The following is a 13,025-nucleotide window of genomic DNA, read 5'->3' as shown; positions in this document are numbered from 1 at the left end:
GGTGGGGGGGTGTAGTAGGGATCATGAACATAGCTGCCTTTATGGTACACTGCTGCCTGCCGCAGAGAGTGGGGGGTGGGTGACGAGTGTGCCAATGAATGTATGTGAGAGTGTGTGTATGTGGCTATGTGACACACTCTGTGTGTGTGTGTGTGTGTGTGTGTGTGTGTGTGTGTGTGTGTGTGTGTGTGTGTGTGTGTGTGTGTGTACTAAAATGACCACCCGAGTCTCATGTTTCAGGCCTGTTTTCTTAAGCCACAAATCACATACCTCATTCTCAGCCGCCTCCCTCGCAGTGGAAGCCTACTTCTACCTTTCCACAGTGCTATAAATATGTACTGCAATGACTTTTGGAGGCGCACCGTCATACAAAACGCTTTACCATTTCAGAACGTGCATTAATGCAAACGGTGCTTTGACAGTACATTTTGCACTATAACTGAAGACTATATCTGCTGCAAAAATGGCTTCGCAGGAGATTACCAATATCAATTCAGATAAGGGCAAACAAACATACTAAGAGCTTATTTCGCAATCATTTTTATAATAGGCCGCTTTAGTAGTAAGGACTCAAACGCACTTACTACTATGTCTTACGTTACTGAATGAGTACATGGTACACAAATGCTCCTTTCAGGAGCCGCTTGTTTCAAGTCAAAGTGGATGACTGGCGTCACATAATGTACTTAGAATTCCCACACTTGCATAATGCCATTGCCACTCATGCTGTTGAACCCGACTGTGAGGTCCGTTCTTGAGAGGGCAAACACTGTCTGCCATCACGGCTTACAGTTTTACAGATTCAAAAGAGAGAGAGAGAGAGAGAGATAGAGAGAGAGAGAGAGAGAGAGAGAGAGAGAGAGAGAGGGAGAGAGAGAGAAGAAAAAAGGGCTGAACTGAACAACGGGCCAGGCTTTTTCACGGTGGAAAATTCTTGCCGGGCCCAGTTTGTGCTGATTAGTAGCAATCCTACAGTTGGCGACCTCAGGCCACATCCCGGAAAACAAACTCTCACACACACACACACCACACTCACACAGTACAGAAATCATGTCCACACACACACACACACACACACAGTAGGGAGACAATGGTACGACCTACTGTAGTGAATGGCGCCGGGTGTGTTTTCTGTGTGTGTGTGTGTGTGTGTGTGTGTGTGTGTGTGTGTGTGTGTGTGTGTGTGTGTGTGTGTGTGTGTGTGTGTGTGTGTGTGTGTGTGTGTGCGTGCGTGCGTGCGTGCGTGCGTGCGTGTGTGTGTGTTTTCACTGTTGTTGTCATACGCGTCTTTATGCATCAAGCTGTGAGGGAATTCGGAAATGTCCTGTTCTACGAGGGCCCTCATGTCTCAGAGGCATTTGTCATAACTGGCATGCCGACTGTAACTGACATTACAATGTTATGCATTGCTAGTTTGCTGTTGCGTGTGTCATATATTGCCATTCCAACATCAAATATCGTTTGGGCTCTTCACAGACACATCGTCACTGGTAGGCTACTCTACTACAGTGGGTCTCATGGGCGTTTTTTCCACACAATGATTCCATCAAGATATTCCTCAATGACTGAGGTCTCTCATGTCTCTGTTCATTTTAACTAAATTATCAATGGAGTCCTGTCACGGTGTAATTTTCTCGAAATGACATTTTAATCATTGGTAATTGGATTGCGTTTATTGAATAGCTTAACTTAAACACAGCCTTTCCCTACATGGTACATTTTAAAACAAGTCAAACGGTTTTGTAGACCAAGGAATGCTACGCTGTAAAAAACCTCTGTGGGCTTGCCTTGGTCAAGAAAAGACCTTTTGAAACGTAGCCTACCACATCTGACAGCATGGTGACACTGTAATCGCATACACATAGTGCTATCAAATTACCCTCCGGTTGTCTGGGTTATTTACCTAGTCGTTACAGAAAATGATGCAGGTCACAACCTCTTAACTTTAAAACGTGGACTGAATTAAATCATACTAGGCTATGACACTGACAGAAGCTAAAACGTCAGATTAGTATTGCAACCAGGTTTATTAACCATTGCCTTCCAGGCGACATAGTCCACAAATTTATACAGAGTGTCAGTTGTGTCGAATGAATGCTTCCACACCACATCAAATTTTCTGCATTTTTTTGTAGCAAACATTGGGCTCCAAAATTCTGAGAACCAGCACGCTGTAATGATAGACTTGAGCTTCTGTATTTAGAGCACCGACAACATTCATGTTCCGTGTAGGATTTTAACGAAAAACTAAAACTCTGTTACGAGCAATGAAATTGCCAGCTGGCAAGAATACAGCGGGGTAGTCGATAGCAGATAATTTTCGCTTGCTCACTTGCAAACAACCCAACTTACTAGCTAGTAGCACGCGAGCTGCCATTTTCCATACAAAATGCCTCCGGAATGTCTAGCGCGAAACCAGTGTGGATATGTCGAACTGAGATGTTTCTCCTGCCATGGCGAATTTGATTACTAGTCAAACGGTGGCGTTCCTTACCGTCAACTCAGCGTTGTCAGTGTCGCGGTGAGATACTGCACGGATGACCCCGGCTCGCCATCCCCAGCGTCCGATCTCCCCGAGCTCAAGCGGCTCCTCGCCGCTGACACAGAGGAACCGCTTCCCAACCAGCTCCGGCCGCGCTTCCACCGCCATGGCCTTTCACGGAGAGTGAAAAAACCCTCGAAAACTTCAGCACCGATTTTCTATCGATTGGACATTTACTACATGAAACTGGGTATAGGAACAAAAGAAAGAAACAAATAAAAATGACTGGAATATCTTCTCAAACGTGTCGAGCACAACCCGGGGGATTTAAATTTCTTGCAATCTCCACCCGCAAATACTCTCTTTTGCTCCGCGAGAAACTGAACACTGGTCACATCACTGCAACGTAAAACTGGTATCCCTCCGCTCATGCACACAACCGTCCAAACTGCAGCAAGCAGACTGCGCTGCTACGTCCGCCAGACAGATTCATTCTCACTGAAAGACTGCTACTATCCCACTGTCACTGAACTGTCAAAAATAGTGCTGTTGTTATTTTGTTTTTCTCAATCGAGGAAAATTTCGATGGAAATGAAATGTACAGACAATGGCAAGGAACAATTTACTTGTAGGCCTATATGGTTAATAGCACGGTAATATTACAATTTTATATTTCCAAAGCTAATGAATATATGGAATTAATAAAGCCAGTGTTTTTTAACAAGACAAACAATGTGTGCCTAGTGCCAAGTATTGAATTTAACAATCTGAATTTTGGCACTGGGCCTGTATTTCATATATTTTATGCACTTATTTTGTCATAAGTGGAATGATGAAATGGTGGGGGGGGGGGAATGGATAACCTTCATTGGTACCCTTGTGGTACTTTCAGAGAAATCACTTACGCTTTGTCCAATTGTCTTTCATTCCACACTATTTTATTGCCAACCCTAAGGCAGAGTACTGATGAGGAGAGCAAGCAGAACGAGAGAGACAGAGAGAGCGAGAGAACGAGGGGAATAAGGAATGAGATGAGGGAGAAGGGGTGGAATGTAGGTAGTAATCAGCCATGTGTCACCTTTAGGGTCAGAGCGGGAGATGGAGAAAGATATGCCTCCACCGACAGAATCACAAATCATTGCCTGTGCTGCTCTGCTCCACCACAGTACTCTTGCAGGGAATTCGCTTGTCTTGCTTCCACAAAGAGCCAAATCTGAAGAGCTTTGTTGCAAAATGATGTGTATGCAATATAGGCCTACATCCATTTGGAACATTTTGGGAAATTTACATTTTTGCATTGTGCATTGCAAAATGCATTTATATAGGCCTACTAGGTTGTTGTTTTTAAGTATGTTCTCAAAATGGCAAGAATACACACATAGATGCAAAAGTAAAATGCAAAAGTAAAAAATAATTGTGCTTATGTCATTTTGTAACAAAACTCTTCATATAGGTCTATGCTGCATAGCCCCCTTTCTCACCCGGAGAAGTGGCATGCAGAAGAATAGTGTGCTTCAGACGGTCATTATTGGAACAGAGCAACTCTGTGTCACCATGTCACCAGCTCCTCAAGCTGACACTGATTGCAATCAGGGTCTTGCGGCTGGAGCATCCCAGTCAAAGGCACACACACACACACACACACACACACACACACACACACACACACACACACACACACACACACACACACACACACACACACACACACACACACACACACACACCAATCAGGGAAGTGCTCGGGCAGCTACTGTGCATATCTGAGACACATTTATAACAATGTCGTTTTTTTTCTCATACAGATTTCATTATAGTAGTGCGAGGTTGAGTTGCTTTTATGCTATGCTCGAGCATAAATGAGACTGTGGCCTATAATAGGCCTATCCCACAGATGTGGCTAGAATGAATGTGCTAACTTTCAAGCTGTCGAGGAGGCACTTAGTCATTAATTAACCCCTTATATAACAGGAAATAATTATAATTATACTTCCTCGCTGTGCAAAAAAAGACATTAGGCTCCTTTAATTTGTAATTATGAAACAATGTGCATATTAGATTGTTCTCTCAGCTGTGCGGTATGACTACATTTCTGTTTTCTGCACACTGCATGATGATGGTTGAAGAAAACTAGCTGGGCGAGCCAGACATAAAAAGTTAAGTCTGGAATTGCTTCGATAGCTGAGGGCTGCGTGTATGGTACCAAACCGTTGTATGGTTCAAATTGCCTTTGCGCTGCCTTGTCCAATGCTATGACCAATCAAACAACCACTTTTCGTTAGCCGGTCTGCTGTCTCCACTGTTGCGAGCATCCCTTCAAGGTTGCCCCAAATGTTCAAACAAAGGGGTAAAAATAAACCTTGCATTATGATTGGTGGACCGGACTGGCGGTTTGTTGTGATGATCCGAGCAGGGCTGGACCAACTTGGCAGGCCGAATAATTTTGTCTGATAGGCGGGTGCGTCTAGTTTATATTACTATTATAGATGTTAACTGTAGCTAAGAGATCAGATACAGCCTATATAACAGGGCTCAAAATGTACAATCGAAGGGCGAGTGCTGCCTATAGCTTGTTGCAATAAAACTCTACCCATCTTCCTCAGTAGTATTGAGAGTGAACAGCTGAAACAATGCATTTTGAATTTTAATTTTTTTTAAAATTCTGTTAGGCCTATCATTGGAGGGTTCATTCAAAAACATTTGACTGATGACTTGAAATTGATGATGACTGCCATTTATAGGCCTATTGATTATTTAAGGTAATCAGTAAAAAAAATAAAATAATAATAATAATAATAATTCCAAACGCGGTGGCTAAGGCAGGGGTGGGGAACGTACCTGTATGTCTCGAGGGCCATTTCAGCCCATGAAGCCATTTTATCTGGCCCCCGATATAATTTGAATGTTGTGCATCTTCACATGAAATATGAAATATTTTGTAAAAGAATCTTATAAATTACGTTTTCAATACAATTAAGTTATATTCAGGTGGTCTGGAGAAGGTGGGGTCTGTTTTAACGGTGGCTGCCTTCAATATAGGCCTAAAGTGCAGGGGGAAATCCTGGTTTGTGTTCATAGTACGGCCCTTGGATGAATTTTACGGCCCTTGGAGAAATTTGAAGTGGCCCCTCGAATGAAAAAGGTTTCCCACCCCTGGGCAAAGGAGTTAACAATAGCTGTGAACAGAACAAGTATAGGCCTACAGCCTACAAACAGGGGCCTGTTTATAATTTGAGGGCATGTGCTGCCTGTTGCAATGACAGTCTATTCCACAGTATATTGAGAATGAGAATTCTCTATTTTAGTTCATAGAGCCCCATGTAGACCTGCTGTAGCCACACAAGCAATAGTCTACGTGTTTGAGTTACAATCTGGATTAGGTCATGTGGAAGTGGATGTTTTTTTTTTTTTTTACATTTTTTGTTGAAAATGCTGAAAGTGTAGGCCTACACTCTAGTATTATAGAGCCCCCATACCCATTGCCAACGGTAGGCTATATCTCCACATACTGTACAGTGCAGTAACTGAGTTCAAAACTGGATTAGGTCATGTGAAATTGGATGGTGTGGCCCTGATCCCTGCGTGGAGTGGGCAGTAATCCTGTGTGCATGAGGGGGTATCATCCCCTGTAGTTGAGACAATAATGCTGTAGGCGGGAAAATAAACGGTGCATCTGTTAGCAGAAAAATGCTGTTGTGTCCTTTAGTTTTTGCCACCTTGTTGTTCCACTTCGTAAACAGATAGGTCTATTTAGATATTTGAAGAACTGTAGCCTAGTGCAAATTATTTTCTAAACTTCATTGTTGCTGAGCGGAACATGCCATTATTTGTTCATAATTTGCAATATGTGCAAATCCAGGCAGCCATTGCATTTACAAGGACAACATGTCTCTATGTTGCAGGGAAGTGCAATAATAAACAATAAACAATAAACACCTTGTTGAATGGAAATATTTTCATATTCCTCTGCGGGAATATCTCCTCGTTGCATTTTCTTTATTCCGAATAGCAGCACTGCTTTGTTGTTGAGCAGTGAGCCATAAACCACAGCTGGTCTACCATAGAGCCTCTCTGCATAAACGTTGTAGCCTATTTTTAAATCACTGCCTGCCAATGTTTTCCCTTTCAACGGTTTTATACTGTAAATGTCTTCATCATCATATTCTTTAGTTATTGGTCTACTTATTCCTGATGGGTGAGAAAACCAATCCTGTTACATTGTGATGATACATTGTTGCATTTCACCACACCTCGAATGCAGCCTGAGTTTGACGAGCACTCCGATTAGCCAATCGCCATGAGGAATATGAACAAATACAAATATCCGTCCAATCATGCTGTAGCAGGGGATGGTTCCCCACGTAAATTATTTTGACGTCAAGGCAACTCACGCACCTTGCTAGTTATCAAAGCACAAAAGCAGCAGAGAAGAAGTGAAAGGGTAGAAGGACTTTAGGCCAAAGTGGACATAAAATAGCGTAGTGAGTTATGTATTGCTGCTCAATGTATTTGTAGTCGGAACTGAAAACGCTGGCGGCGGGGAAATGACCGAAACTGGAACGTAAACAAGTGAAAGCTAGCTGACGTTTGATTTTCTCCCTAAAGTTTACGCTGGTTGGCTAACTGGCTAGCAAGCTACCTCCACGGTGTTGGCCTCTTCAGCTCTGCACGGCCCTGTCTCTCCCTTCGTCCCACGTATGCCCAGACGTGCCCTAAGAAGATGGTGTCGTGGATAATAGCAAGATGTGTTGTGTAAGTTGCAATCCATTTATACGGTTTTATCCATGAGTCGATACTTTAGTGTATTCTTTCCCAGTGAGTGTTTTGTTTTTGTATTACCCAGCCAAGCAAGCTAACATGAAATCCAATACTAAGTTTGTACGCCCATTTAGCGTCTGTTCATCAAGCGCAGCTTGCGCACATTTGTTCTAACAGAAAGCATCAATGTAGAACTAGCTAACACGAGCTGTCTGAAAGTGTTTCTGCGCATCTGAAAATTGGTGCAGCTAGCAAGCTAGCAACGACGAGGGGTGCCTGCGTATATCTGATGGTCTTCTGTTTGACCTAGACGTCTGGTGGTTCGCCGTTTATTGGACGTCTACTGACTACTATCTTTTCTGGCCACCTGTGTGAACTTTGCATTTTTCAGGCCATGGTGGCGTTCTTGACATTGCTGGGAGGGGAATTGTGGATTGTCTGTTGTACATGAAAATGGTCTGACGTTCATAGCTAACGTGAGCTAGCAAGCTAACCTTGTATTACCACCATGTTGGTGTAGGTGAGTTGCTGGTGGGTTTTATTTATTTCCAACGCCCACCGTTTGTCCCTCATCAAAACGGCAACTGACGTCTTGTCTTCATGACATTTTCTCAACGTAAAAAAAATCCTTAATCTTGACTTGGATGGGATGTTTTCTTGAACATTCTAGTCTGGTCTAACGGTTGTTCTTGTTTCCCATCATGCTGTGATTCAAGTATTTGAAATGGCATGAACACCACACCCTGGCAGAAGTTAACACATGATTATGAATCACACCTTCCAGGTTTCGCAGGTAGCCTAGTGAGTGAATACCTCTGGTTCAAAATGTTAGTCTCCAGTCAATGAATAGCCTCCCTTGTTCTCATTTTGTTTGTTTTTCAGCTTTCAAAAAGCTGGCCTCTTTTTTTTTGCAGTCTATCCCTCTTTTATGTGCAGCACAAATGAACACTGTTCCCCTGACTTGTCTGTATTTTTCAACTTCAAAAGCCAATAGAAAAGTCCACCACATGTTTATTTTTCCGTGATTTTTCTCGGAGCAACCTGCCAGCTTTCCAAATATGGGAATCAGTTCGCAAAATAGAGGCCACAAATCAAGTGGACAGCAATTCTATATGTAGGTCCTGGCTGCTCAGGTATTTTTGAAGCCGACACTCAATGCCATAAAAGTCATAGCGTACATTAAGAGCATAACAGGTCGTATGGCGTGTCAACTGTAGGCTATCCCACTGATGCGCTGATGGTCTACCCCCCTCACCTCGGCTGTGAAGAGCAGACTACTTTAGCTGTCTGAATAAGATTGCAGACAGTGTGGACTACATAATGATTATGGATGATGACGCTGACTTATAAAACACTGTCATTTGACAGGAAAGCGCAGGATGTTTTGTTTATCCTACACTGTAATTTTGCTCACAGCATTGCATGTCTCACTCTCAATGAAAGGTTTCATTTTTTGCCCTTAGTTGTTTTGCCAGAACAACCCAGTGAACCTGCAGGGCTGCTATTGTCTATGAAAATGGCTTTTATGTAGAGAGAAATTGAGTTAGATTGAAGCCTGAGGATTCAATAAGAATGTTTTACTGGATGAAAAAAGGCTGAAATGTTTTGACAAGAACTAAGCTTATTGACCTGTATTTTCCAACACTATGCCAGATAAGTTACATTTAATCAAAAGTCTGATGTAAGTAAGTAACTTGAGTAGGTTATATTGCATAATGTGAGCTTACAGTACATGTTCACAAACTAGCGTAACTTGCCATGCCACTTTCTTTTCCTGACGTATTGTTGTGGAACTGTTTATACCTGCTTGAAGAAATGCCACTGGATCAAAGGTCATGTTAACAAAATCTTCAAAAATATGAGGACTATTTGAGAATGTATTGGTTTTGCTACTGGTTTGAAAAAAACCTTTTGCAAAGATATCACAACATGTCCATTTATTTTATCTATTCAGAAATACAGAGAGTGCAATCTGCTGGTTCAGTTAAAAAAACACTGTTTACCAGATGCTGGCTTCTGGGTGACAGGCCTAGTCCTAAATTTAAAACCTGCTACTTAAGCTATAAGATATAAGCTTAAGTTTGTACCATTTCTAGCAACTTGATTTATATTTTATTTTCTAAATTTAATGGAGATTTTACCCTTGTTAATGAAAAACTTGTTTTCTGTCTTTTTTTTTCTCTTTTTTTCAAACACAGCGCTGTAGTTAATCCCTACTTTTCCTAAATTGGCATTCTGAAAAGTCCCTCTCGTCAGACCATGACAGTGCCTGTGTGAAAACGGCACTCGAGCCTCCTGGGAAATACCCGAGGCGTGAGCCAGAACGAGTCATGCTGCATTGTTCTGAGGTAGCCCAGAATCACCTCCAGCTTGGCCTGTAACCCCCTCTCTCCTCTCTGGCTCGTACGGTACGGTACATCTCCCAGGCGAAGAGAGGCCATTTCGGCATCTTTTGAATTCCTTTTCCCTCTCCCTTCCCCATAGAAAGTGCAGCAAGCAAGGCCTCTTTCGAAACAACGTTATGTAACGTTGGGGTCATCAGGGGCTGCCTTGGCCTGTTTGCTAGTCTGCATTGTGTCGTCTCCAGTTGCTTGCATTCATAGAGTCTCTTTCTGGAGTGCTTTTGTATTTTTGCACACACTGTATCTCCGAGGACAGTTCTGTGCATTGCACACAGGCAATGTGGCTCTATAATTCTATGCTGAACAATCCTATTTTTCCGGGTTGCTGATAAAAAAGTTCAGTGTAATAATATAGCGCAATAGCTGCATAGTGGTCAGCATTTCACTTTGTTCAGTTGTAGCAGAATTTCAGTCCTACAAGTGAACGTCATACTTTTTGCATTAGGGTTGTAAGAGAGGAACGAACATGGTTGGACATGATTGGTAGTATGCTTAATACACTGTTGTGTAATTCAGTTCTGGATTTAACGCTCCATCTGACAACATCATTAAACAACAGCAATTCCAAATATTTGCAGACGGAATTTATTGGGGGTTTTTCCATATTTTTGCAGTATGGCCAATATTCCGAATAAGCTCTGGAAAGGGACCATTCTGCCATTGCATGTCAGTCCTTCCCACTGACACAAAGATACAGGACCTCAGCGACAAAACGTAGCCTTAGAGGAACCAGCATAATGGCAGTATTTTCTAAAAGGTTAACAGCTGTGTCAGTCAGAGGGACTGTATGGCCATGCAGTAGCCTTCCGGTGCAGAGAAACTTTAAGGAGATGATGGCAATCAGACTGGGGGAGAGCATAATTATGGTCTAGCTCCGTAATAGCCTGCGCTCCCGTCTGAGGCTTGCAGGCTTTGCCGAGCCATAGTCAGGCAGGCAGTCTGCTTATTTCATGTCTGGGGACTCGTTCATCCGTTCGTCGGACAGATAACCCTGAGAGATTACCTCTGGAGGAGGAAAAAAATAAGAGCGCTGTGTGTCTCAGTAATGGGATTCCTGAGGTCGCCTCTTCAGCAAGAGTCTCGTGCAACCCTATGTACCCTGTGGCCGCTGGGACCAGCCCGTGGGAACAGTTGGGCCAATGTTGTGTGCAAGACTTGGGTCAATGTGTGTAAAACTCTTTCATTTAGGCTACTAAGTCATACATTGTGTGTTGGGCTCTAAATTAACACCAGCAAACCGGCCAAATGCGGGTGAAATTTCAGTTTGGCTGGTAAAAAAGACCACCTTACTAGCCACTTTGTCCCATTAGTGGGTATTTGTTTGGCTAGTAAGATAAACATCTACTAGCCATTTTGGCTAGTGATGAAAAAAAGTTAATTTAGAGCCCTAATTGTGTGTGTGGTTGTGGAGGGTGTGTGTGGTTGTGGAGGGTGTGTGTGTGTGTGCGTGTGTGATTTTTGTCAATGTCTTATATTTAGTTTAACTGCACATTGGAGACTGGTCAAACACAATTTCAAACTTCTGTGAAGTTGCATAGAGTTTTGACAATATAGTCCACTTGACTTGACATTGATCTTTGATCATTTGTAGGTCTCAGGTAGCCTGGGAAAACCCATGCTGTTTTGCACAATTGTTCCGATCTGAAAGACAGCATGGATTATATCCCTCACCAAGGGTTCCAGATCTTGGGTTCCAATCAGAGAGCATGGAGGGTTTGAAAAGGTGATTACTGCAATTTGTTTGAATAGATACAACTGACACGATTGGCAATGGTCTAAATGACACATTTGTAACGCCCAATTAATGGCTATGGGCAATGGTAAACCACACCTTTCCTACGAGAAATTGCCTAGGTAGGCTCCAGACTATCTCACTTGTGAGATCGTCTGGTGGTAAGTAACCAGGCAAAAGTCTCTGGCCTGATCAAATGGAGAAGCATAGGTAGCATAGCGACTAGCGAGCTGAATCTTATTTTTGTCATCCTCTTTTTTTTTGTCTCACACTTGTTTCTCATGAGGTGGGTGGGAAAGAAAAAAAACAGCCCTCCAACAATTAGGCCACCTTGGTAGTAGAGGGATTTTCCCTCAGTTTCCCTCCCACAGTCTCTCTCTCTCTCTCTCTCTCTCTCTCTCTCTCTCTCTCTCTCTCTCTCTCTCTCTCTCTCTCTCTCTCTCTCTCTCTCTCTCTCTCTCTCTCTCTCTCTCCACCCCCTGTCTGTCTTACTATGGCCCCCACACCCCCTTCATATATCTCTCTCTCCCCCCATTCCCCTGCTCCACTCTGGCTGCATTTTCTCCCTGCTCTCCGTTGTTGCCTTTTTAGGGGAAAACGGTCAAACTTGCGGAGGAGCTACTCCAGATGTGAAGTTAGGGTTCCGTTTTCATCCACTCTCTTCTGTTCTGTTGTCTACACGGGTGCTGGTCTGGTCTGTGCTGCCGGGCCTGCTGAGTTTTTGGGCCTGCACCCCATTACGAGCCCCCAGCATTCCGGCTTCATCCAGGCCTGTGGGTCGCAGGCGAGCCGAGTTGAGCGAGGGAACGAGAGAGCAGGAAACCTGAACCCCCTGCCCAAAACACTGTGTCAAGGCCCCCGGTCTGAAGGGGCCCTCTTATATTTTTTCAGCTGCTGACAGAGAGGGAGAAAGAGGGGGGAGGGAGCAGGAGGGAGGGAGATGAAGAGAGTTGGAGGGCGGCAACAATGTTTTAAAAAAATGAAGACAAAGTAAAGAGCGGGAAAGACGGGGGACAGGGGGTGATGGGGTGGGATGAGAGGAGTGGAGTGGTAGAAGGGTTGGAGGTGGGAGAAGAGGACGCGAATCAGAAGAGAAAGATGGCGGGGCAGAGGGAAGGAGACAGGGCCCCCGCTTTGGCAAATTGTTTCAAGAGCTCCGCTCAACAGACCCCATTTCCTCCCTTGGCCCGACCACAGGAAGAGCCAAACGCTTTGGGAAAACAGCAGTTGCAGCGGGGTGAAGGGTGGACATGGAGGAGGGGGAGGGTAGGTGAGGTGAGAGCAGTGCGGTAGTGGTGTGGCCACCGGGTTGAGGTTCGGCCTGAAGGGGCGGAGAGGAGAGGAGTTGTGGGAGCAGGCGCGTAGCACAGTGGTGTGTGGGTCAGACCACAGCAGACTTGCAAGCGAACAATTACAAAGTACCTTTTTAGAGGACAATGCTGAAAGCCCTACCTGCCAAACATAGGTGCTCACTCACCGCAAACCCTTGCCAAGTCCTTCAAAGTTCTGTTAGATGTCAAAACCCACACACAAACTTTATTCTGAATGGGACTGTATGGTAATGAAATGGCAAATAATTCATAGTTGACATCTTCCCAGTGTGGACTTTGTGCGCACAGACAATGACTGCTTAAGCCTGAAGCTTTTGGAC

At 43.9% G+C, this 13,025-nt stretch overlaps 2 protein-coding genes across 3 annotated transcripts in view; one reads left to right on the top strand and one right to left on the bottom strand.

Moving 5' to 3' along the window:
- The window catches only part of jmjd1cb (jumonji domain containing 1Cb), a 216,357-nt gene extending 213,217 nt beyond the window's left edge, over nt 1–3,140 (bottom strand). The window contains exon 1 of the mRNA XM_063221908.1: nt 2,495–3,140. Within this exon, the coding sequence (XP_063077978.1) occupies nt 2,495–2,650 (156 nt within the window). The 5' untranslated portion in view covers nt 2,651–3,140. The remainder of the gene's footprint in view (nt 1–2,494) is intronic.
- Nucleotides 3,141–6,879: 3,739 nt separating this feature from the next.
- reep3b (receptor accessory protein 3b) overlaps nt 6,880–13,025 on the top strand; it is a 47,846-nt gene continuing 41,700 nt past the window's right edge. For both annotated transcript variants that reach the window (XM_063221907.1, XM_063221906.1), the window contains exon 1: nt 6,880–7,234. In XM_063221907.1, coding sequence (XP_063077977.1) covers nt 7,203–7,234 — 32 coding nt within the window. In that variant the 5' untranslated portion in view covers nt 6,880–7,202. The remainder of the gene's footprint in view (nt 7,235–13,025) is intronic.

Source organism: Engraulis encrasicolus, chromosome 17, assembly GCF_034702125.1.
Source record: "Engraulis encrasicolus isolate BLACKSEA-1 chromosome 17, IST_EnEncr_1.0, whole genome shotgun sequence".
Classification (NCBI taxonomy): domain Eukaryota; kingdom Metazoa; phylum Chordata; class Actinopteri; order Clupeiformes; family Engraulidae; genus Engraulis; species Engraulis encrasicolus.
The sequence above is the reverse complement of the archived record's forward strand: the minus strand, read 5'-3'. Positions and strand labels throughout refer to the sequence as shown.